At 32.4% G+C, this 23,250-nt stretch overlaps 1 protein-coding gene across 1 annotated transcript in view; it reads right to left on the reverse strand.

The window, feature by feature from the left end:
* Window positions 1–23,250, reverse strand: part of EDIL3 (EGF like repeats and discoidin domains 3) — a 371,930-nt gene that overhangs the window by 126,785 nt on the left and 221,895 nt on the right. Inside the window, exon 5 of the mRNA XM_006913200.1 lies at window positions 21,508–21,621. Within this exon, the coding sequence (XP_006913262.1) occupies window positions 21,508–21,621 (114 nt within the window). The remainder of the gene's footprint in view (window positions 1–21,507; window positions 21,622–23,250) is intronic.

The following is a 23,250-nucleotide window of genomic DNA, read 5'->3' on the forward strand; positions in this document are numbered from 1 at the left end:
CTCTCTCAAGAGAAAAGCATTTGGGCTTTTCAAGTACTTGAAAGCACTTTTGCAGCCAGTCAAGATTTCAGTGACTTTTATTAGGCTTCTACATAAACTGCACAATATCTCTTCTACCAACTATAAGGATAACAACATGGTTTGACGAAATATTTGTCTGCAGAGTCAAAAGCCTGCAATTAAAAAACTGCAGATATATTCTTGCCTCCAACAAAAGATAAATCTGCACAGGAAAGAGCTAAAAGGGGTATCATGCCCAGGTAAATGCTAAAGATGAGATTCAGTTGCGTTAAAAAACATGAGTAGAATACCAAATGTAAATATTCAAACACTGCTATGTAGAAGACACGTTTCCACACTTATAAGTTATTTACATCTTTTAAGTTTTCTTGGTGAATGCATATTAAGACAAGTACCTCAAGGTGCTGCTTCTGATGTTTTGTTTTATGCAATATTATTAGCATGCCAAGCACTGATTTTACTTGAGAGATAAATCATAGTCCCAAATCCAATTATTAGCTATGTAGCCATTTTTCTTTTATACAATGCAGTTATACTTTTCTTCACACAGGATATTTCTCAGGTCAAGTATGAAGATGCAGTGTTCCAGAGGTCAAAAGAAATCCGAGAAATTAAACAGGAAGCCACTGCAGATGGCAAGGTATGAAATGAACCTTCTTTAATGCTAGAACACTTTGCAAAGTCAGTGAAAAGAAGGTTGAAGAGCAAAATGGAACCTGGAAATGCAGAGTGGATGATTTGTTAATTTGATTTCTCGAGACATCTAAATTAGACATTTACTCCTAAAAATATAAGGAAATATTTGTCATATAAATAGGTAATACCCTTAAAGTTACAGAAATATAGAACTTGAGGAAGCGAATTAAAATATCTTGCAAGAAAATTTTTTAGTTTGCCCTCTAAGTCACAACCTCAGCTCCATTGTTTTTTCTCCTTTATTTATGTGTGTGTGTGTGTGTGTGTGTGTGTGTGTGTGTGTGTGTGTGTGTGTAGCCAGATATATATATTATATCTAATATATGAGCAAAAGTAAGTTCATAGTCAGAGTTTTGCACTGAAACAACCATCAGTTATGATATTCTGGCCATATATATGTATAATATGTTATATTGTACATATTCCAGTATAGAGTTGAGACAGAAGATGAATTCTTAATAATAATGCATTTACTAATCAAACATTCTTAGAAAAGAAAGTATCAAAAAGCCTTTGTATATAGTATTTGCAATGGCTTTGATAGTTCTGAAAGGGACAATATAAAATTTGAAACAAAACAAATATAAAGCTACTAAAACAAAGGGTGCCTTCTAAATTTTATAGAAAGAACATTCTAGGAGAATTTAAGAGTAACAATTTTATTATAAACCAGTAGAAGCTAAGCCGGCTTTTCATACATTATCCCTTGCTCATATAAGACACTCATACTAGGTGTGCTTTATAACATACTGACTATACGTTAGCCTATTAAAATAGAAAATTTAACTTTGGCTTGTTTTCAAATTTATTATCTGTAATGAATGATAAAGTAGACCCTGGTATTATGTGGTGTTCAGGTTAAATGCTCATTTTTGTTGGACAATATTTGTAGAAAAAACAACTTTTAAAGTTTGTGTCAGAACTACTTAATAACACATATATACATTTCAAAGAAGAAAAGGCATTTAAAACTTTTAAATCTGGATTGAAATCTTTAGCTGCTGAAATCTTTAGCTATGTTCAACAAAATAGAAACAATGAAATAAATTGCTATTCTCTGGTCTGTTTCAACAGAATAGATTATTGTTATATAGTTTGGCCTAATGATTAAGTAATGATATAAATAATTATAAATAAATATGTTCTTATAAACATATTAAAAATATCTGACAAATATAAAATTTTAAACTACAAATAATCCTATGACTGCCCATTCATAAGATGTAAAATTTGAAAAAAAAAGTCAAAACAAATTTCATGCTTTTCCTTAAGCTTTTAATTAAAAGAGAATTTAATGTTTCTCTCTCATTTTGGAATTACATAAGCCTAGGTTCTCTAGAAGCTTCCATGTTACCATCTTACTCATGTTAAATAGCTCGGCATCCTAGTACTACATTTATAAAATCAACTAGGAATCAGGTAAGAGTCATCAAATCAGAAACATATAATAATCATAGTCATTAACCCAAAATAGAGATGGAAGAATTGCTATCATTTCTAAAAATTCCTGTACAAATGAGTAGAATAGTATTTGCTTTCTTGGAAGCCTTCACTTTGGTCGAATGCTTCAAAAAATAGTAAACGCAGTAAATTTTTAACTTAATAGCCATAAGGATATAGCAGGATATAGCTATTATTTCTAATAACAGGAATAATAAATTATACAAAAACGAATAGCGATAACCAGGGATATAAACTTTACCTTGCATTAGTAAGAAAATATTTCATTAGTTTAACATTTTTCTTCAATTATCCAAATCCTCTTTAACTACAAAAAAGAGAAATGACTGTGTGAACTGTAAATTGCTGATAGAGGGTTATGACAATATATCCTTGGTGCCTTAGTACTTTCAATAGTTATCTAATTAGCTTAACCAAATTTGCAAAAATATAAAGAAAACAAACACTTATTTCATGTTAATAGATATAAAGGCCCACAATTTTCAGAAGAGTATACAACTTACTAATATAAGTAACATATTTGGGAAATAATTAAGGTAACAATAGTGTACATATTAGTGACTTCTGATGTATGTAAAATAACTTATTGAGTATTGTCAAATTTTCTGTTATATCAGTTCATCAAGACTGTTTTCATTGCAATTTTGAGTAAGGGTATGAAGAAAATAGCAGTACCAGACATCTATTTAAATATATATATATATATGAGTGGTGCCAATATACAGCAAAGTATAAAAGCTGTGAGTTAATTATCTTTTTACAGGGAAAATAACACCTACCTTCATTTTTTTCTCATCAGTTAGAAACAATGTACGGTAAGCGCATAGCAAACTATATGGTAATCAGTATGCCCTTAGTGAATGGAAGCTCTTATGTTGTTGTTATCTTATTTTTATAAAGCAAAACTTAGAGTTAAAAATCATGAATAGAGAAAAGGAGTTCCACTATGACTACCTGGAGACCCAAGGTTTATACATATGTTCACCTAGGTTTTACATGCATTCGTTTCTTACTTAGGAAAAAAAAAAGAAGTGAAACATTGATTTCCATTATCTATGAAAAATGTTCTTCAATAAAAATTAAAACACATACATAAGCACAAATCTTAATCATGAAGTTATTCAAAATGTCATGTTACTTGACATCTCCTTAATATCATATTTATCTTCAGACATTTCTGTCACCAAAGCATTCAAATTGTCATATAAATCTCTGCCTGGGGGGAAATATAAACTATAGCTTCTTGTAATGAATGAAAACTAAATGATTCCCTATAGTATATTGCCAGACTCACTGGAAATAAAAACTACTAATTAAATAATCCCTTTTTAAAGTACATCTGTGTCTGGCAGGCACTTTTCTTCAGTGTGGTACAAAATGAGGGACTCCTATGGAAAAGTCTCATATTAACACTTAGATAAACCAGATTACAACTCTGAAAAATTCCTTTATAATAAAGTTTTTCTCCCAATTTAATATCCGAGTAACCCTATCTTTAGGTTAGATGGAGATGAAGTTTTAGCTGGAGGCAATTTTGTTGCAATAATCAAAGAAATCTCATTTCCTCAAGTCTTTAACTGAGAGTAAAGTAACAAACCATTTTTCCCCAAATTGAATAATACTTGGTTCCTATATCTTCAGCATAACTTTTTGTTTCATCATGATTTATTTTTCCAATGAATGTGAGAATGTTAATATTAATTTTTTTCACATTTTCAAGAACATAAAGGAAATGCATGGGAAGAAAAATCATGAAATGCCACTTAGCACCTAGCCAACACTTTTACTGATCTGATTTTGAGATATAAGAAAACTGCATAAGTACCGGTTTCTTATGAAGTGTCACATAAAGAAAGTAAAATGAAGAGATAGTTTAAGAAGAAAATTCTGTGTTCCAAAGGAATGAATCTCTCTTTCCTCTCACAGACATTCCTGAAAAATAAAAATTAAGCCTGTACATATTTATTGCAGAGAAAAATACATCAGGCATTTCAGCCTCAAAATAACTGCATAAATAGTAATTTCATTCCCAATTTTAATTGAGGCAACTGAGACTCAGAGAGGTTAAGTAAATCCCTGAAAGTCACAGAGCTAGGATTTGGCCTCGGGTATATTTATTACCAAAACATCTTGATAAACATTGTGGTATGACATGCTGGGGACATTCTGTTTGTTGCAGATACCTTAAGCGGTGTGGAGAAGTGATGAAAAGTAACAAGGGTACTTGGCCACTACGTTTATAAAGATACAGAGTAGTGCCCTAACTGATGTGTCATCACTATCCTTGTTTCTGCCATGATTTGTGGATTGAAGGTTTAACAATAGACTGTCATTTATTCAACATTTAACAAATATTTGTTGAACCTCTTTGTGCAAGGCAGAAGCATTAACATTTCATACCATAGTCTTTTAAGGTTCAAAGTGATTATACAGCTGGAGGTAGCTTATTAGAAACTAATCTAAAGTTAGCATCATTTTATAACTACAGATCCATAGAAAAGGACTATGGCAAACTTCTTACCTCAAGGATTTCTACAGCTTTAATTTTCCTTTCTCACTGTTTATTTTCTCTCTACAATATAAGAACTGCTTTCATATGCTCATTATAAAAAGTGCCAATTATGGCATAGGGCATTTTTCTCTGTTTAACAAAATGCTTCAGGATAAATTGTGGAAGCAATTGTTTTCAATGTCAACATATTCAAACATGAAATTAGCATCTGGGTATCATTTTAGTCTAAGTTAGGATATAAAGATAAAAATTTATGTATAAATTTTAAACATTTTAATCATTAATTTACCAAGAATTTTGTGTCCAACCCAGGACTGTTTTTATAGTTACTATTCATTTTTGTTTTCAATAGCTTTGTATTTTAGATGCATGATAATCCTTAGAACAAATAAGCAAGCACCAATTAAACATTCATATGCATATAAACTTGAATTTCCCTAGTATATTTCTCTTTTCTATCATATTCACTTTAATGTAGATTCAAGATTCTTTATATGTGCTAACAGATTAAAAAGTAAACATGAGGAAAAGAAATAAATTGATTATGTTTACTCAACATACCTTGCAATCATTTTAAAATTCAGTTTAACTTCCATTTCTCATAAGCATGACGCATTAATAACATAAATTATTAACTGAAACATGATTTTTGCAAATTTTAACTTCTATTAATACTCTCTAGTTAAGATGCAACAGTAAAAAAATTCATTTCAACCAGTAATTAAAGCAGCCTTGTAGACAATTTACTTGGCTAGCCAACTCCTGTAATTTCAAAACTGTTTACACTAATATGTTCTTGGGAATAGAAAGGCTATGACTAGACTGCAAAACAGTCAACCCTTTAAAAAGTGAATGTAAGACAAACCCTATAAAATGTTTCCGATAGTTTTATTTTTTTTTAAAATTCAATTTAAATTTGAATTAAATGTATCTAGTGATCTGTTCATTATATTTAAATGCATGATAATCTGCTTTCCATTTTTATGTTAACCAAATTGATAAAGGCACACATCTTTCCCTCTCTCTCAAAAATTCATACTGAACTCAAAGCAATCTTAAACACTCAGTTGCCTGGGTTTCTCAAATGTCCAATTTATCCAGGGATTTTCAGTATTATAGAAATGAAGGAGAAAAAATACATCGAAGAAAATGTCTACTCTTGAAAAACTTTAGATCTGAAGTGGGATTTGGCCAACTAGACACACAGAAGATAGACTCTAGAAAGAATAAAGTAAAAATAAATAAATGTCATAAGTATAGCCTTTGATAGTGTGCTACATGTGCTGGATTTAAATGCACTCCATTTCAGAAGAAAAAAATTAAAACATTAATTTCGTGTTTTCCAAATGCCTATGTATATGTATATATAAATTTCCAAATGCCTATGTATATGTATATATAAAATTTATATATATATATATAATTTTATAATCAGAAAAAATGTTTAAGAAAACATTAAAGGGTCATTCAAACAAGTGAAATATCAACATTTTCTAAGTGGACTATTAGCCATGCTATTACCTGTTGCTAAGGGGCATAGAGATACTAGAAACTACATGATAGATAATTGTGCCTAGAAAAAGATAATTGAACTATTTTCTAATTAAGGTAGGGGTGTGTGTGTATGTGCACACATGTGTGTGGGCACGTGCACTGGCTTCTACAGATGTGGCCTGACATAAATAATGGTAAAGTATTCACACTCACTATGGGAACTACAACTGAACAACCTGAATTTATGCATCATTTGCGTTAGTTTTAATCTATATTTTTATTCTATGGATTTAAAAATAATTACTTGGATGCCTTAGCCTGCACATAAATGCCTGCTGGCAGTGAATTTTTGGAATGGTCATGTTATCTAAATTTATGTATTTATTATTAGTAAACTTCAATGAGACAAAAATCCCATTATTGTAAACCATTGTGTACATTATGTTATGTACTACTAACATATCAATGACTTTAAGATGCATCCCAATTTCAGAGACATTCATATGTTTAAATAAAAGCCATGTATTTTAGAATTGAGGAAATGAGGAAACTTGATTTACGTTTATTTTTCTTTTAAGAGTATTCTTCTCTATTTTTTAAAACAATTCCTGATTCCCATATTCCTGGTATTACCAAATGCAGTATAATTAGGCAATCCTACAATTGATACAGTTAAACTGGAACTACAAAACTCCTTCCAAGTCTTCTTAGAAACAAAAATTTGAAGGCTTATCACCGGCCTGGAGAAATGAAATAATTTTTTTCTGTTATACTGGCTTACCCATTTCATTGGACCGAATTTTATATATTACTTTGTAATATTGTCAGGCAACAGTACCACTACCTGCAGAATAAATACACACACACACACACAGACACGAGCACACACACACACACACACACACACACACACACACATACACACATTTACTTTTTGTGACTAAACCAAACACCAGTTAATAGTTCTGTGCAGACTTCTGTAGTGTTCTGTATAATGAATAAACTTACCTAAGCTTCTATGATAAACTCTACCTGACTACTCAAAAGGTTAAATGTGTATGAAAAGCTGGCATTTTGCTATGCTAGGGAAAAGAGTTGAGAGATAATAAATGAATTGTTCGATTTAGGTACAATTATAAGCTGATTACATTTTTTGTGTTATAAGTAACCTTTTCATTCTACAATCCATAGCACTACTTAGTATTCATTAAAAGAAACCACTCAAATAAAATAGTTATAATTTAAAAATATTAAATAAATTGAAATTCATCATTCATTTGAAGAAGAAAACAGAGTAAAAACATAGGGAAAGGCAAAAATTCTATGAGAGACCAAGTAACCTCAAAACAGAAATAAGAGAGAATAAGAAAACATTACAGAAGCTCATATAGGACGCAAGCCTTCTTCAAAGTTGTGGTTCACATGTAATCTTGAAAACAGCCTTTGTAATGAAGTAAATTGAGTGGGTCTGTTTTTTCTTTAATCAAAAAAGCCAGAAAAAGTACAACAGAGCAGTATTTCAAATGTCTTAATATCAATAACTATACTTGTCTCAGCATCTGGCATAAAGCTATCATCACAATCATATTGCAAAAAAAAAAATCTAGGTTGTTTAAATCAGACAGAGAAAGATAAACACTATGTGATTTTACTTATATGTGGAATCTGAAGAATAAAAAGAACAAACTAATCAAAAACAGACTCACAAATATAGTGGACGATTTGGTGACGGACAGAAGGGAGCGGGGATTGGTGGGCTGGGAGAATGGGGCGAAGGGTTAAAGAAGTACAAATTAGCAGCTGATGGATGGTCACAGGGATGGGGAGCATGGCATAGGGAATGCAGCTAGCATTAATATGTTGGCTAGGTGGAGGGTCAGGGGAGGGAGGGAGCAACTGGGGGGATCATTTTATGAACTAAATAGATGTCTAACCAATGTACTATACACTTGAAACTAATTAACATAAATAAATTTTAAAAAAGAAACATGCAAGGGCATGTATAGTAGTTAAGAAGACAGGCTCCAGGGTCGAACCACCTGAGTGTACATCCAGGCTTTAGCATTTACCAGCTATGTGACCTTGGGCTAATAATTCTTTGTGCTTTTGTGTTGTACCTGCCTCTTAGGGTTCTTGGAAAGAGTAAATGAGAGAAAATTAAAAAAAAAAATCTAGGCTGTTAGATGACCATCATTTACACTTTTTTGTTCCAGTCTGACACCCAGAGTGCAAACCTCCTCTCTTAAAGAAAGAAGGCTAAGTAAATGATAGAATTGTACCAGTCTGGGAAGTATACACTGCTTAAAATAACTCTAGGTACAAGTATATTCTGACATAAGACCTAAATTCAAAAAACAGACTAAATTATGTATTTAATGACAATTAGTGGTCTTGATGATCTAAACTGATGTGAACATCAACCAAAAATATCACTAAGTTAACAGATTGGCTTTTTTTTTTTAATGTAATGTGTAATCTACATTTATTTTGTATTTGATGCTATGATTCTGGATGACTGACACTTTGTGGTTAACTCATACACTAGCTGTATTCTTCTAAAGTGACTGTGTATATGGCACTGGCAATCCAAATAAATTAATTATCAAGTTCTACATAGATAATAACTGGTTTTAAGAAAACTGAAAAGAACCTGTTCAAAGGCAGACTGAATGTAACCTCTTGACAGGCAGGATATTCTTCAGTTTATCTCTTTTCTCTTGTCTTGTAAATACAGGTTAGTGTCCATAGGCGACTTAGAATACACCAGCTCACTATAGGATCACAAACTTTCTAAACTTGTACTATTGTTGAGAAGCAGCAATGGGTTCAATATAAACTCAAGCCTGCTAATAAAACCTCTGTAAACACAATGACAAAAATGTGGCTTATGAGTATCATCTGCTATTTTATTTATTTATTTTTTTTATAAATGAAGCTACAGAACAATGCTGAGCAGGAAGGCCAGGAATGGACATTCAATGAAAATGGCTCATTAATACTTTTAATTTCCAAAAGCTTCATCTATCTTAGACAGAAGGAAAAATATCTTTGAAACCAATAAGCCGTTAACTCAGGGTTCTGAACCTGTTCTACACTAGTGGATGCTTTTGTCACTCTACTGAAGCCTAGAGGCTCTTTTCAGAATAGTGTTTTTTACAGAAGCACAATGTAATTACCAAAATATCTAAAAATATGTGATATATATAGTAATATATGTGCTGTCTATTAACACATTAAATGACAGAGATAGTGACAAGTCTGTAGTTTGTATTAGTGAAAAATGTAAATTTTATTTTCAGACATGTGTAACAAGTATAATGTGGTATGAGAATATTGGTGATTTATATTAATGACAAAATCACTGGTACTGCTAGTACTATGATTCATTATTGCCTACAATTGTAATTGATGGAAAGTCTAATCTCAGGTAGCCATGAGTAAAAATAAACATACGATTTTTGTTTTGTCATCAAAAGATACAGGCATCCTGAATTCTATCCTACCATCCCTTGAGGGTCCTGAACCCCAGATTAAAAACTTTGCATTAAGTACTTAATGGATGGGACTGAGAATGCTGTTTTATTAATCCCTATTGGAAAGTGCTCACATGCTGTTAAACTGAAAGCTATTAACAATGGTAGAATCCAGGCATAACTCTAATGAGAAAGAAAATGACATTATTTAATTACTGCCGAATGGATGTGAGGCAATATTTATATGCCAAATAGCCGTGTTATGGATAGTTAAAAAATTGTGTGTCTGCCGGGGTGTACCAGAGAAAATATAAAGTGAATTTTATTTTGAACAAACCACTGCAAATATCCTTGGATTTCTTGGAGCTAAGAGCTGCAATTTCAATTTCTTGGTGTTTTGTAGTTAGATAATAGTGCTGAGTATTTATAGGCTTCCTGATATAACTATAGTTCTATTCATTTTTCTTGTCAGAATAGTTTATTTTCTGTCCCTGCTCCTGTTTTCCTTGAATTTTAGTATTGGATTTACTGACTTTGCTCTGGCTCTACTTCTTTTTATAGAACCATATTCCTCAACTTCACTTTATTTTTAAGTTGATACTTTATGTGTCCATTCCCTTTAGAGCTCTAACAAGAATGTGTATTATTGACCAGATAAAGCTATTAAGGTAACTATTATGAAATTTAGTTTTAGGTCCTTGGCCACTTTAACGGCTCTTTGGGGTTTAAGATATTCTCGAAGTAAAGTGCACCATAACCTAGGAGGAGCAGTCTGCGGCCACTATTTCTTGCTCAGCACCTACTCAATCTGGAATAGTAGCAACCTGAAATCCTCTTCTACTACCCGCCACAATTAGTGAAGGGCTATTAATAGTTTGAGGCTCCAAATTAAGTCTTTTCTTAGGTATCCATGTCCTTGACCAGCTTCTGTTTTGCAAACATTTTTTTCCCTACTTTAAGTCTTTATTCTCTTTCTATTTCTTAGATTACTCTTTTATTTTGTACCTTTGCAGATAGAATTTCTTTACCTGCCCTAAGTTCTATCTTTAGCAGTCTTATGCTCTTCTCTTTACTCTCTGCCTTGGCACTAACATTCAGTCTTACCACTTCACCATTCTTATCTGATCCCCTAATCTAAATCTTTATTACCAGTGCCCCCCTTGAGCTATCATCTGCATTTTAATAACTAGCTGTACTACCTTATCGGGATGTGCCAATTGCACCTACAACTCAATATGCCTATGTAGGAAAGAAATTTGTTGGGCCCCTATCCTTCAGTTGAAGAATATTGCTTTGGGGATGAGTTTCAAAACATGTATGTGGCTCTCTGTCTTACATGCTGCGGGAAGCCATCACTTCCAAGTCATCATCCAAATTATCTCAACAGTTGCCAGTAAAATTTTATCGTAACTATTTGAAACCCTTGGGATTTCAGGAAGTCATTGAAAATTGTGCACATTTAGTAAAAGATGAGAAATCATCTATATTCTTTCCTTTTTCTTATTTAAGAAAAGCATTTATCTCTGCTATCCAGTGGATGCGATAAAAGCAGAAACCACTGTGGTTTGTGCCTAAAATTTCTCCCTTATGAAAAACCATTTCAGCCTCACTTCGATATTCAGGCCACAAATTTCACCTAAACACCCAAAAATGTCATGTAAACATGTGTAGAGGATAATTACTGACCCATAAATTATATTTTAACCATTTTCCAGCTATAAAGTCGTAGGATGACTTTGTTAGCAGTAGTTTCTTTATAGAGAGATTTTGTTTTTCTATATTGCATATATTTTATTTGGGTTCTTCCCCCCACTTTCTTTTAAAAGGGTGAGGGATGGGGGTGAAGGTTAAAAAGATTGATATTTTCAGTCTGAGAAAAATACAATATTTTTCAATCATACACTGGAGTGAATTTTATTTTGAACAAACCACTGCAAATATCCCCCCCCACTTTTTTTTAAAAGGGTGAGGGATGGAGGTGAAGGTTAAAAAGACTGATATTTTCAGTCTGAGAAAAATACAATATTTTCAATCATACACTGGAATTCCGTATTTTAAAATCAAGTTATCCTGTTCTAAAACTCCTGTTCTTTGTATACTTCATCTTTGTCTTTGAAACAGGAGATAGTAGATTGAGTTTTAGCCTGTTGAATGAATGAAAGACTAAATTTTAATCCCTGGACATATGCAGTTTAGCATATAATGGGAATGGCATAATTTAAAAATCAAGACAGTCTTACTGGATATTTCAGTAATTATTTGCAATCAAATACAAAACTGTCAGGTAATGAGAATCTGATTTAATTTGTTAGAGGTATTTAGCAAGTCCTAGGGGATCTATTTGAGAATTTTGCAGATATTTTTTCTCTCTCTTTTTTTAATTAGGCTATCACTTTAAGGTACAGCAGGTGAACTTTCAAAGTGTGATATGTCTGTACAAAACTGTTGGGCAACAGTTGGAAAAATATATCCAGAGGCATCTGATTGAAGATGGAACTTCCGTGTCAGACACAGAAAATCCAATTTGGTCTTGTCATTGACTTAATTTTTTGTGTTTATTGTTGCAAAGACTTCATCCTGCAGTGATGTTGGAATCATTTCTTCCCTAAGGGTCATTGGTATAGTTGAACAGTACTCTATTTGCTTTTTTTTTTAACTTACTATCATATCTTTAAAAAGAATGTGAGAATTTCTTATAATAATTATTGATACTCGAGTATTAATAGTCATAGTTATTTCCATTTCTATCTATCTAGATTTATGGGTAGATCCTAAATGTTATGAATTTTGGATTAAATATTATACAATTAATCCTGAATATAAAACTTTCACCGATCCATAGTTGATTTCTTTATTTATTATGATGTTCACGAAAAGTGACAGCTTGAGGTAAACTGTCCTTCTCCTGTCCTCTTGAAATTCTGGATTAATTCCTATTTTATGTTTTTAAAGAAAGTAATCTTATATTTATATTAGGCAATGCTTTCAAGACAAAAATCACCGTGAAAGCACACAATTTCAAATTTTTAAAACAAAGCAGATAATTTTTATCTGGAATAAAAATAAGACTATAATTATTATTTTTCTTTGTTTCTGTCTGATCTCTTGATACATTTACAAAAGTTAAAGTCTATTTTGGTGTTTTAAAAGTCCCCATGGTTGCAGAAAAAGATAGTTATGAGTTGGATTTTTAATATATAAATACTGCTTGCCATTGACTGCTCCTGACCTGACATTGTCAAGTCCTAAATTGTAAATAATCATCCTATCAACTGCATCACATGATTACCAGCAATCGAACTCATCCACTAAATATTAATATTCTTATGAACAGAGGTTTGTATGTCCATGAACATATCATCCTTCTCATAAAATTCTCATCTCCACCGCACTCCCTATTTTTTTTTTTTGTTTTTTGTTCTTTTTTTGGTACTTAGTATTCATTCTTCTGGTCTCAGCTCACCTCCTTAAACCCCCAAATATCACTTCCTTAAACCCTCAAAACAGAAAAGATACCCGTTGTGGTTTTTCATTTTATTCATGGCTCTCATCATGTTTTATAATTATATATTATGTAATTCTTGTTTTTTTTCTCCCACTCTTCTGTATACTCCATTAGAGTAGGAACTGAATTTATTTTAATTACCACTGTTGCCTCATCTCTAGAGAGTGGCTACTGTATGATTCAATTTGGTGAATTAATTAATTAATTCATATATGTTCTCAAAACCTTCTACACAGATATGTTAAGAAGAAAACTAATAAATACTTGTGGCTTGTTTATTTTATCACATAATTGAATATATTTACCATATTATAATACTGAACTTATCCAATTTTATTAAATTTATGTGTGCATTGATTCTCATTTTTACTTCCTTATAAGTTACTCTTATTTTAAAAACTATTTTATATCAGATTCTCTTTATATTTTGCTTTTGGATCTATATCATATCTAGATTTAACAGAGTAGGAATTCAGTGTTATATAGCATAAAACTGTACATAATCTTGACCACAGTTAGTTTCTGTTTATCAAATAACAGTGACAGCTTACAGTGACAGCTTTACATAGATTAAAATGAAATTAAGTGTTTGTCATTCAGAAGTATGCTGTGATGTGGTATTTTTCAAAAAAACCAAAGAAACTTCTAATTCCTATAGTAGTTTTGGTTGAATTAATAATATTTGTTTATAAAATTGTATTACTACCACAGGATTTCCTAAAGCTATGTATTTAAAAAACATTATAGTTGATTTCTACACAAGTTGTTTTCAAGTACATAGTTACTAAAGATGGGCAAATTGTTTAAGTATATAACAGAATTTTTAAATTACACAAATTTATAACAAAATAAAAGGTGGGATATGTTGACATTGGCTTTTCAAATAACTCAGATATCTTTGAGTGTATTTTTTTATGCAATTATTTGCTTATTTAAAACATTTATTAACCTAGGTATTTTCCTAGGTACTTTATATATGCTATTAATTTTAATCTGCCCATCAATATAAACCAAATAGTATTATTAATTCCATTTACTGATGAGAATTCTGAGGCTCAGAAAGGATATTTTATTTTTTGAGACATATGGTTCTAAAGAGAAAAAAAAAAAACAAGAGTTCAAACTCCAGTTCTGTTTGAATGCAAAGCCTGTCTCTTTTCTATTTCTCTCTTACCCTGTAAGGGACGATCATCATGCTTAGGAATGCAAGCTCTGCTCGAGGTTAAGTAAGGCCAGGCTCTGCATTTTGCCAGCCATGTGAATCTATGAAAATTATTTCATCACTCAGTAGCTCAGTTTTCTCTGTAAAATTGAGCCAATAATAAATAGAACCTACTACAAAGAGGGTTAAGAGAACTACACAAATTAATATTTAAAGAACTGAGGACAATGCTTGTCAATGTCTAAATTAACATCAACACTCCCACATGACAATTGGTGACAAAATATTAAAATATAGTTGAGTATTTGTAGTTATTTGCAAATTTATCTTTACAAAAGCAATAACTCAGTGTTGTACATATAAAAAAACATATCACATAATTTATTTATCTATAAATGTTTTAGCAATTTTCACTCTGTAAGCCTGCACTTATATAAGCCTGCACTCTGTGGCAGCACACACACTGATATCAAAAGAAAAAATATACATATGTACCTTCATATAGTATATATTGTATATGTTTGTGTATTTATAAATATTAGCCCATTTGAAATGAAGGCTTAAAGAGTTATAGGTGCTCAAGAAATGAAGATAAGGAAATGCTTACAGTTTTCAAAATATAGTCACATTATCATTACCTTTTGTCCTGATAACTTTATTGATAGAATTCTTAAAGTAAAGGGTTATAAAATTTTCTAGATTATTACATTAAATTTTTAAAACCTGTAAATTTTGACATTTAGAAAACTACTTTATCCTCATTTGAAGATTTGTTTTCATTTTTAATAAAATCCTCTGAAATCATCTAAGTCTTAATACTTTTCAGCATAATAATTTGGAGATGTTGCATTTTGAGAGCTCCCTTGGTAACTATCTTAATTTTCAGAAATTGTGTCAGCAATGAAAATGAATTCGAGTGCCATGTCTGAAATTTAATCATGGCACATTTAAATACTCAGGAGGGAACTGTTTATGGCTATTGTGGGCCACATAGCCCAATAACTGAAAACAATCCTAAGTATTTTTAGGATTAGTTAACTACAGTGCTATCAATTTCCATTGCACTTACTTCAGTTTACACATCATGTTATATGAAATGTACGTGGCAAAGCATATCTGTTCTTATGAGAATGGGCTTCTGCTCCAGTTTATCATCATTTTCCTGTCAAGCTGTTTATGAAAACGGCTGTTGGAACACTTGAGTGTAGACCATTTAAAAGCAACAAGGAAATATAAATTAAGACTTTAATTAGAAGAATTGTGGTAATACTGTTATAAATATTATAGGAACATTTAAATAATTTTCATTAAAGTAGCTTTAATTAAAATTAAAAATAAACATAATTAAATCCCTTGCAATAAATAAAAAATAAAACCAAAAAATAACCGAGGTCTGCTAAAGTCAATGATAAGTTGTACAAACCTTATTTGAAAATCTAAACTGAAATTCTTTAAATGAGAAGTATTATTGCCTTAAGCTACCTATAAACATAATTAGTAAATAATTGGTGTAGAAATCATAGGCATATTTTGCCAAGTATTAAAATATTTGTTATTAATGTTTGATATAATTACATTATTGAAAATGTTTAATAAGTGGTTTACATAATTATAATTATTACCACATAATTAGGCATTATGTCATAATAGATAGGGTTAGATATAAATTTATTCCTTACAAAATAAAAGTACTTAATAGCTATATTAATTAAAATCATACATTGTAATAAAGAACTCACATAGATTTTTATATATTTATTAAACTAGTATCTCAGCATAAACATCTTGCATTCATATGTCTACTAATTAATTGATAAGGATGAGAAATAGGCAAGTGATCGAAGATCAATTATCAAGATGTCTGAATGCAGAAGTGGCCTAAAAAAAGAAACAGCATCCCTATTTACCTCTTTTATTTTAAATTCATTTGCATAACTCCATTGCAAAATATAATGACAAAGTTTTTATCAAGTCAGAGAAATGCAATTCAAATTGCAGTATCACTTACCGAGTACCAACAAATATACCAGATCGCATTTTATTATACTGGCAAAAGTAGCTTTAGAATACTGCTTAATAATGGAAAGCCAGGCAAAAAATAACTTTATAGTAATTGAAGACATGAAAATCGGATATCTTCCCTATACTTAAAGAACTCAGAGTGCTAGGTTATTCATTCATTCAGCAAATATTTACTGAGCACTTACTGTTTGCCAGTCCAGTTTTAGCGATTGTGATTGCAACAGTAAAATCTCTCTCTCATGGAGTATATACCCCATTGTTTAGTCAATAACAACACATAAAAGTAAAAATATGATGTTAGTGATTAACGCTAAAGAGGAAAACTATAGCAGAGAAGGGGGCGAGTGTGTTTTGGCATATTGCCTTAGGGAAGTGGAGAGGTAAGGGAAAGGCTTATTGAGATATCTTTTATGCAAGGACCTGAAGGAAGTGCAAGATTATTTATAATGCATACTATAGAAAAATGGAGAAAGGAAAAGAAATGTTTTAGAGCAAGAATGTGCCAGGTGTGTGCCAGGAATAATGCACAGGAGCAGTGCGTAAGAAAGTGAGAGTCCTAGGAGATGAGGTCGAACAGGAGAATGAATAGGGTGCTAGTTCAGCAGATCCTGCAGCCCTCAGGAAACAGAACTGTAATTTTCACTGCTTGAGATCAGGAGCCAGCGGAAGATGCTGAGCTGCAAGGGTGATGCATGCTGACTTTTGTTTTTACAGGTTCCCTTTGGCAGCTGACTTAAAAACAGAGTGGAAGGCACACAGGCAGAGGAAGGAAGGACTTCTCTTAAGTAAAATTATCTAGTGGGGACATTTTGTCTTTAAAAACCTTTTTTTGTCACCTCCTTTGCCTTACAATTTTCTTCCCATGATAGATTCCTTCTGGAGTGTGTGTGTGTGTGTGTGTGTGTGTGTGTGTGTGTGTGTCCTCCTGGGAGCCTCACCGGTAGCATGGAGCCCTGGTTAACAGCTCTCACACCTTTCCCTTCTCTCTTTTTCCCTTTTCATATTCTAACGTTCGCCTCTGCTCCTCTTTAGTGCTTCATCCTTTCCTATTTTTCAAACTCCCATTTGTTTCTGCCATTCATCTTCCTGTCTGCACTTGTGAAATGAGGGGGGTAGAGGTGAGTGAAAGAAGCAGAGAGAGACACTGTCAGTCCAGTGTTTTTTCCACATATCTAGTGCTCTCACTAAATATTCACTTAAAATATAATAGTTATTTTCAAATCATAAACATTCTATGTCTATTTTTAAAAATAATGAAAGCACAACTATAAATATAATACCAAAGACACAACTACGATATGATAAATATTAAACTATTTGTTTCCCTCATGGGAAGGTTTTGTTCATGTTCTTGCTGTTTTTGTTTTTTTTTCTGTTGTGTTTAATTTTATTAAGTTGAGAGATATGATCAATTAAGGATAAGTAATACTTGCCTTATATGTTTATCATAACTATTTCCCTAGTTTATTGTGTTTTATAGTTTACTATTTTTTGTGCAGATATTTTATTGTTTTAGTCAATCATACTCCTTTGAAATATCTTCTATTACTTATTATTATGGGGGATGTTGAGGATAATTTCATCTTAAAATATAGCAGAAATTAATTAACCCATCAGTAGAAATAAGAAAGAAATAGGACAAGTAAAGCAAATATGAGTGTAGGAACCCAAAATTAGACTGAAGTCAATTTGCATTTGAATACAAGGATAATAGCATTTCAGTATGAGTGTCCTCTCACTGGCCCAGTGGTTAGTCTCCATCATTCTCCTTTCCTTCTCCCTTCTGAAATACCTGCCAAAACAAATGGCTTCTCTGCCATTACTACAGGTGGAGGCCAAAACAATGGTACCCCAAAACAAAGGGACATGATACAAAGCCTAGAAGAAAGTTTATCCATCTTACTAAAGAGTAGAAGCTGGCACATTGGTTATAATCTATGTCATGTTAACTATGAAGATCCTAACCTCAGTCAGCTTAAAGCTGGCACCACCTGTAACCTGCAGGTGTTTTTATGTGCCCTGTCATGAGGAAATGCTCTAAGTTCTCAATGTGTAGAATTAAATTATTAAATCATCATAAGAAGTAGAGAGAGACACTGTCAGTCCAGTGTTTTTTCCACATATCTAGTGCTCTCACTAAATATTCACTTAAAATATAAGTTATTTAATTAATAATCATCAATTAAATCATCATCATCATGGCAAAATGTACTTTCTTACTCTGAATTTTTAAAAATTCTCAGAAGCCATGGAAAAAAGCAGAACCCTATCCCTAGAAACCTAGACAATACAGAGAGTATGAATCCTCAGTTTATTACAAATTCTCACAAAGCAATCAAATAAAAATGAGTACCCTATTATGAACATATTTTATAGTGTATCGTAAGTCTGCTCTCTTTATTGGGGCACAGTGATAAAGAGAGGAAGTTGGAGAATATCAAAGCATATGATAGGTAAGGGAGGCACCTCACTATCACACTCATGTTCAAAGAGATGTCTGAAATTCAGTATAAATATTACATAGGAGAGTTCTAATCAAATAAGTATTATGATGTAATTCATATACGTACATGTTATATATATACACATATACATATATATGTATATATATAAAACCAAGTCAACAAAAAATAAGAAATTTCATTAAACACAATATCAAAAATTGATTGAAGGACATGTCACAAACTGGTGGCAATTAAATTCAAAGTCTATTTCAATATACCCTTCCATAATTAATCAGGTTCTTTTTTCTGATGGGTATTTTCAGATGTGGTGATCTCAGTAAATCTCTGATGGGGGAACAGACAGGCTTTAGTTATTGGTTTCAATGTCTAGTTGACATCCAGATCCCATTTTGTTTTCAAAATGTAAGCAAAGAATTAGCTGTCTAGTTGCTCACTGGTCAGTTTGGGAGACAAAGGCATATACATAACTCCAACCCTAGGTCTTCTCTCTTGGGAGAAGAGGTTGTCTATGACCTTAGACACTACTTCTTAAGCTTACTTAAAGAGCTAGGGCTTGACCTCCTCACACAGACACTCATCCATAAGCAGGATTCTCATGACATGTCCCCTAGACAGTTCTCCCAAAGGTCTCAACCTCCTCATGCTTCCCTGACCAGGCTTCCTAGGAGTCAAAAGTAGCCTTGCCACGTCTGGACATGCTCTTGTCCAGACATTGTTTAAAACTCTGCCAAAGTTCCAGTATTGCCTTTATTGTGGCACCAGATCTCTGTTTTCACTGCAAGAAAGTCAAGTAGTTACTGCCATCAGTGTTTTGCTCTTCATCATACTAATAAAGTGTTTATTTTCAGAACCTTGGGGGGCGCTTTTTAGTACAACTTGCAGTGCTGACTGGACAGCCATTTTCAAGATCCATGAATCAAAGTAAAGAAGGACGTAGGAGCTGTGCCTAAGGTAGGTCAAGGATCTGTTGAATCTGAATTTAAGTTAACATAGTGGGTGGTCAGTTAAATGTTTTATAGAAAGATTGCTAGGTTAGTCGACTAGGTGGCTTTTGGTCTGTTTGGTTGTATGATTAACCTGCTCTCTCAGACTGCCCTTTTCTTCCATCCATTTATACCTGCAGCATCCTCAACTCATGATTAGTGTCTTTTCCAATTATTTTTAAGCTTAGAAAAATTTTTTCCTAATCCAAGATATGTCTTTGATATTCAGAATTTCATTATTTTATTAAAATTTTTCAGGACAAGGGTAATGAGCATCCCCGGATTAACATTTTGATCATTTTGTTTATATACATAACCCAAATAAAATCAATAATTTCCCTTTCCTTTTTTGTAAATTAACATTTCAAGGGGGAAGGAAGAGAGAAAGTGAGAAATAAAATTGTTACTATGGCTAAAAATGAAGGAGTTTGTGTGTGTGTGTGTGTGTGTGTGTGAGCATCCCCGGAGATTAACATTGATCATTTTGTTTATATACATAACCCAAATAAAATCAATAATTTCCCTTTCCTGTTTTGTAAATTAACATTTCAAGGGGGAAGGAAGAGAGAAAGAGAAATAAAATTGTTACTATGGCTAAAAATGTGTGTGTGTGTGTGTGTGTGTGTGTGTGCATGTGTAAGAAGGAGCTTTAGCATGCTTTTATGTTTATCTTATTCACCTCTATTCAAAGAGATATCTCTATTTAGTTTATGTTTATTCACCTCTATTCAAAGAGATATCTCTATTTAGAGAAAAGTAATCTGAACTGGGAATCACAAAACCTGATTCTAGAGCCCATCTAGCCCTGCTTCTGTCACTGACTGTGAAAGCTTCGGCAAACCACTTAGCCTAGCCTGTCTCAGTCTCTGCATGTGAATTCTCATCTGCATCTGCCTTCTGAATTGCCATAATGTTGTGATGCTCTAATAGTAGCACGTCGAAGCAGTAGCACTATGTTTCTGTAAATGCTCAACAGTTATACTATATCATTATTGTTCTCATTAGCAGGAATTTGTGCCCAATTCTGGTCTCATCCCATGGACTGTAATACTGTTACTACCCTTTTCTGGTGTTTTCTTTGTTTGTTTTGGGGAAAGAGGGGTGCTTTGCGCTTCTTTGTAAATACTTCAGGTATATTATTACATTATTGTCCTATCATTTGACCCATAATATCAAGAATGTCTTAGGCTTCCAAGAAGACAAATTGTGTGTAAAATTCTTATTAATGGTAATTCAACATGAATCCTCCTTTACCTCCAAGAAGACAAATTATGTGTAAAATTCTTATTAATGGTGATTCAACATGAATCCTCCTTTGCCTCTACTTTTTATTTGTGATAGAGGCTATCTGGTTAGAGTGTGTTGAATGTATTGTCTGGGCCAGAGTGACCATTGGTGAAAATTTAGGTCATACACATACTAAAAAGCCAAAATGGGATTCAGGAGAGAGATGCACTTGGGTCTCTGAGGAGACATTATTTTCCTTTCAGACCACTGGATGACCACTCTTGTGCCTATCATGCACTGAGATCTACCTTGGAGAACATATGTACATTAATGGCATTAAAACAACATATATGAAATGTGCCATTTCAATAAATTATAAGCTCTGGAAGGAAATTACACTGATTTCAGCCCAGATTCCATAATAAATAGAAGCTATGCAAAAAAAGTTACATACACACATACACATACATGTATACAAACACTTACTGTATTGACAATTTCTTCCCATGAATTCACCTGGGCACTCACAGGAATAGTTTGCGACAAGGTCTGTACATATTCCACCATTTTTGCAAGGCTCAGCTTCACATTCATTTATGTCTGAAAAAAAAGGAAAGGACAGAGGAAGAGAGTCATTGATGAAAAAATGATTAGTAATGGAAGATTTTAGGCATTACAAATAAAAGAAAGTCTAAGTAATGCTATTATGTTATGTGTGTGTATATCTTGAGTCAGTAATACAAATGCTGCTTAAAATGAAAAAATTTTTAACAATCAAATTAAATCAAGTACAAATGACACTGAGAATCCAAATGAAAAAACTGCAAAACTAAACCACTGTTCAATCTGAAAATAAATATGAATAGTGTGAGAAAATATTCAGTGTATCCTTAGAATTAAATCAAACAAATTAACCTTGATAGAGGGATGAATTGGTATCACTTACAAGATCTAGAAACCTCCCCTGCAGCAACAACTGCCAATTAACACTGTCTCATTTCATCTTAATTCATTAAAATGCTAACCGACAGAGATGTTTCAGTTTCTAAATAGTTCGCGTTTGATGAATGCGATGAGAAGCAAATTAGAGTTAATAGCTAAAGCTCATTACATGGAAAGTATAATAAATGTAAATGATGATCACTTCCTAATCTCATTCAAGGGTTTCTAAAGTTAGGATGACTAAAGAGACTTACTTTTGATATATCATTATTGTACCTGATGCAAAGTCATATGAAATATAAAACATTCAACAAATTATAATTTCTATGCTAATTTTGGACAGCAGATAACAAATATGATTTGAAGTGAAAAAAAAAAAAAGACTAATTCAGTCAAATATCAGTCATTGGTATTTACAAATCTTCCCCTCTAAGCACAACACCATGCTGGGTTCTGTGGGAGCTAGCGAAGGGAGGACACAAACTGCTCCCCGTTACTTTCTCTTCCTATTATGTATTCCAATACACTCCCCTCTACTTTTATTCCCACGATTCTGTTTTTTTAACCTTCTCACAGACTTAAACTATATTAATTAGGAATTGTCTATTTACATGCCTTTCACGCTTTCACCTAGTCAGGCTGTGAGCTTTACAAATGTAGTGCCTGTCCTACACTGTTCTTTGTACTTCTGCAAAGGCCACACACCTGCTGGAAGACTATAATGCCCAACAAATGTTTCCTAATAATTTCTAACAAAAGATTAGAAATAGTGGTGTAGACAATATAAACATTTTTTTTTTTAAATTTCAGATGCTTAATGTGCCTTCAGAGGCACTATAATGTATCAGAAGGTATTTCTGAAGTGCGTAAAGCAATTTAATCATTAAATTACTCCTCCCCCCACCAAGAAAAAACAGGGGCAAAATACTAGAAAAATCTCTAGTTCCCCTTTCTTTTATCATCTTGCTTTAAATAGCATCTCCTCCTGGAAGCAAAGTTGTCAACTTTTCACTCTAAGTTTATTGTACAAAATTTGGTCTAAATTTCTTTAGGCAGGTGATGACTTTCTCTGAAAAAGCCATCTTTTGGGGTTTCTGATTGACTGTCACAACTTAAGAGTAGAAATACCTCATGACTGTGTTCTGAAAGAAGCTTAATAATTTGGGTATTTTATAACATGAAATAATAGAATAAAATCAGAATCTGATAGTCTCTAAAAATAGCTGTATGCTATAAAATGCAATAGACTCCCAAATATTTAACACAAAAACTCTCTGGAAAGAAAGA

This window comes from Pteropus alecto, unplaced genomic scaffold, assembly GCF_000325575.1.
Source record: "Pteropus alecto unplaced genomic scaffold, ASM32557v1 scaffold20, whole genome shotgun sequence".
NCBI lineage: Eukaryota > Metazoa > Chordata > Mammalia > Chiroptera > Pteropodidae > Pteropus > Pteropus alecto.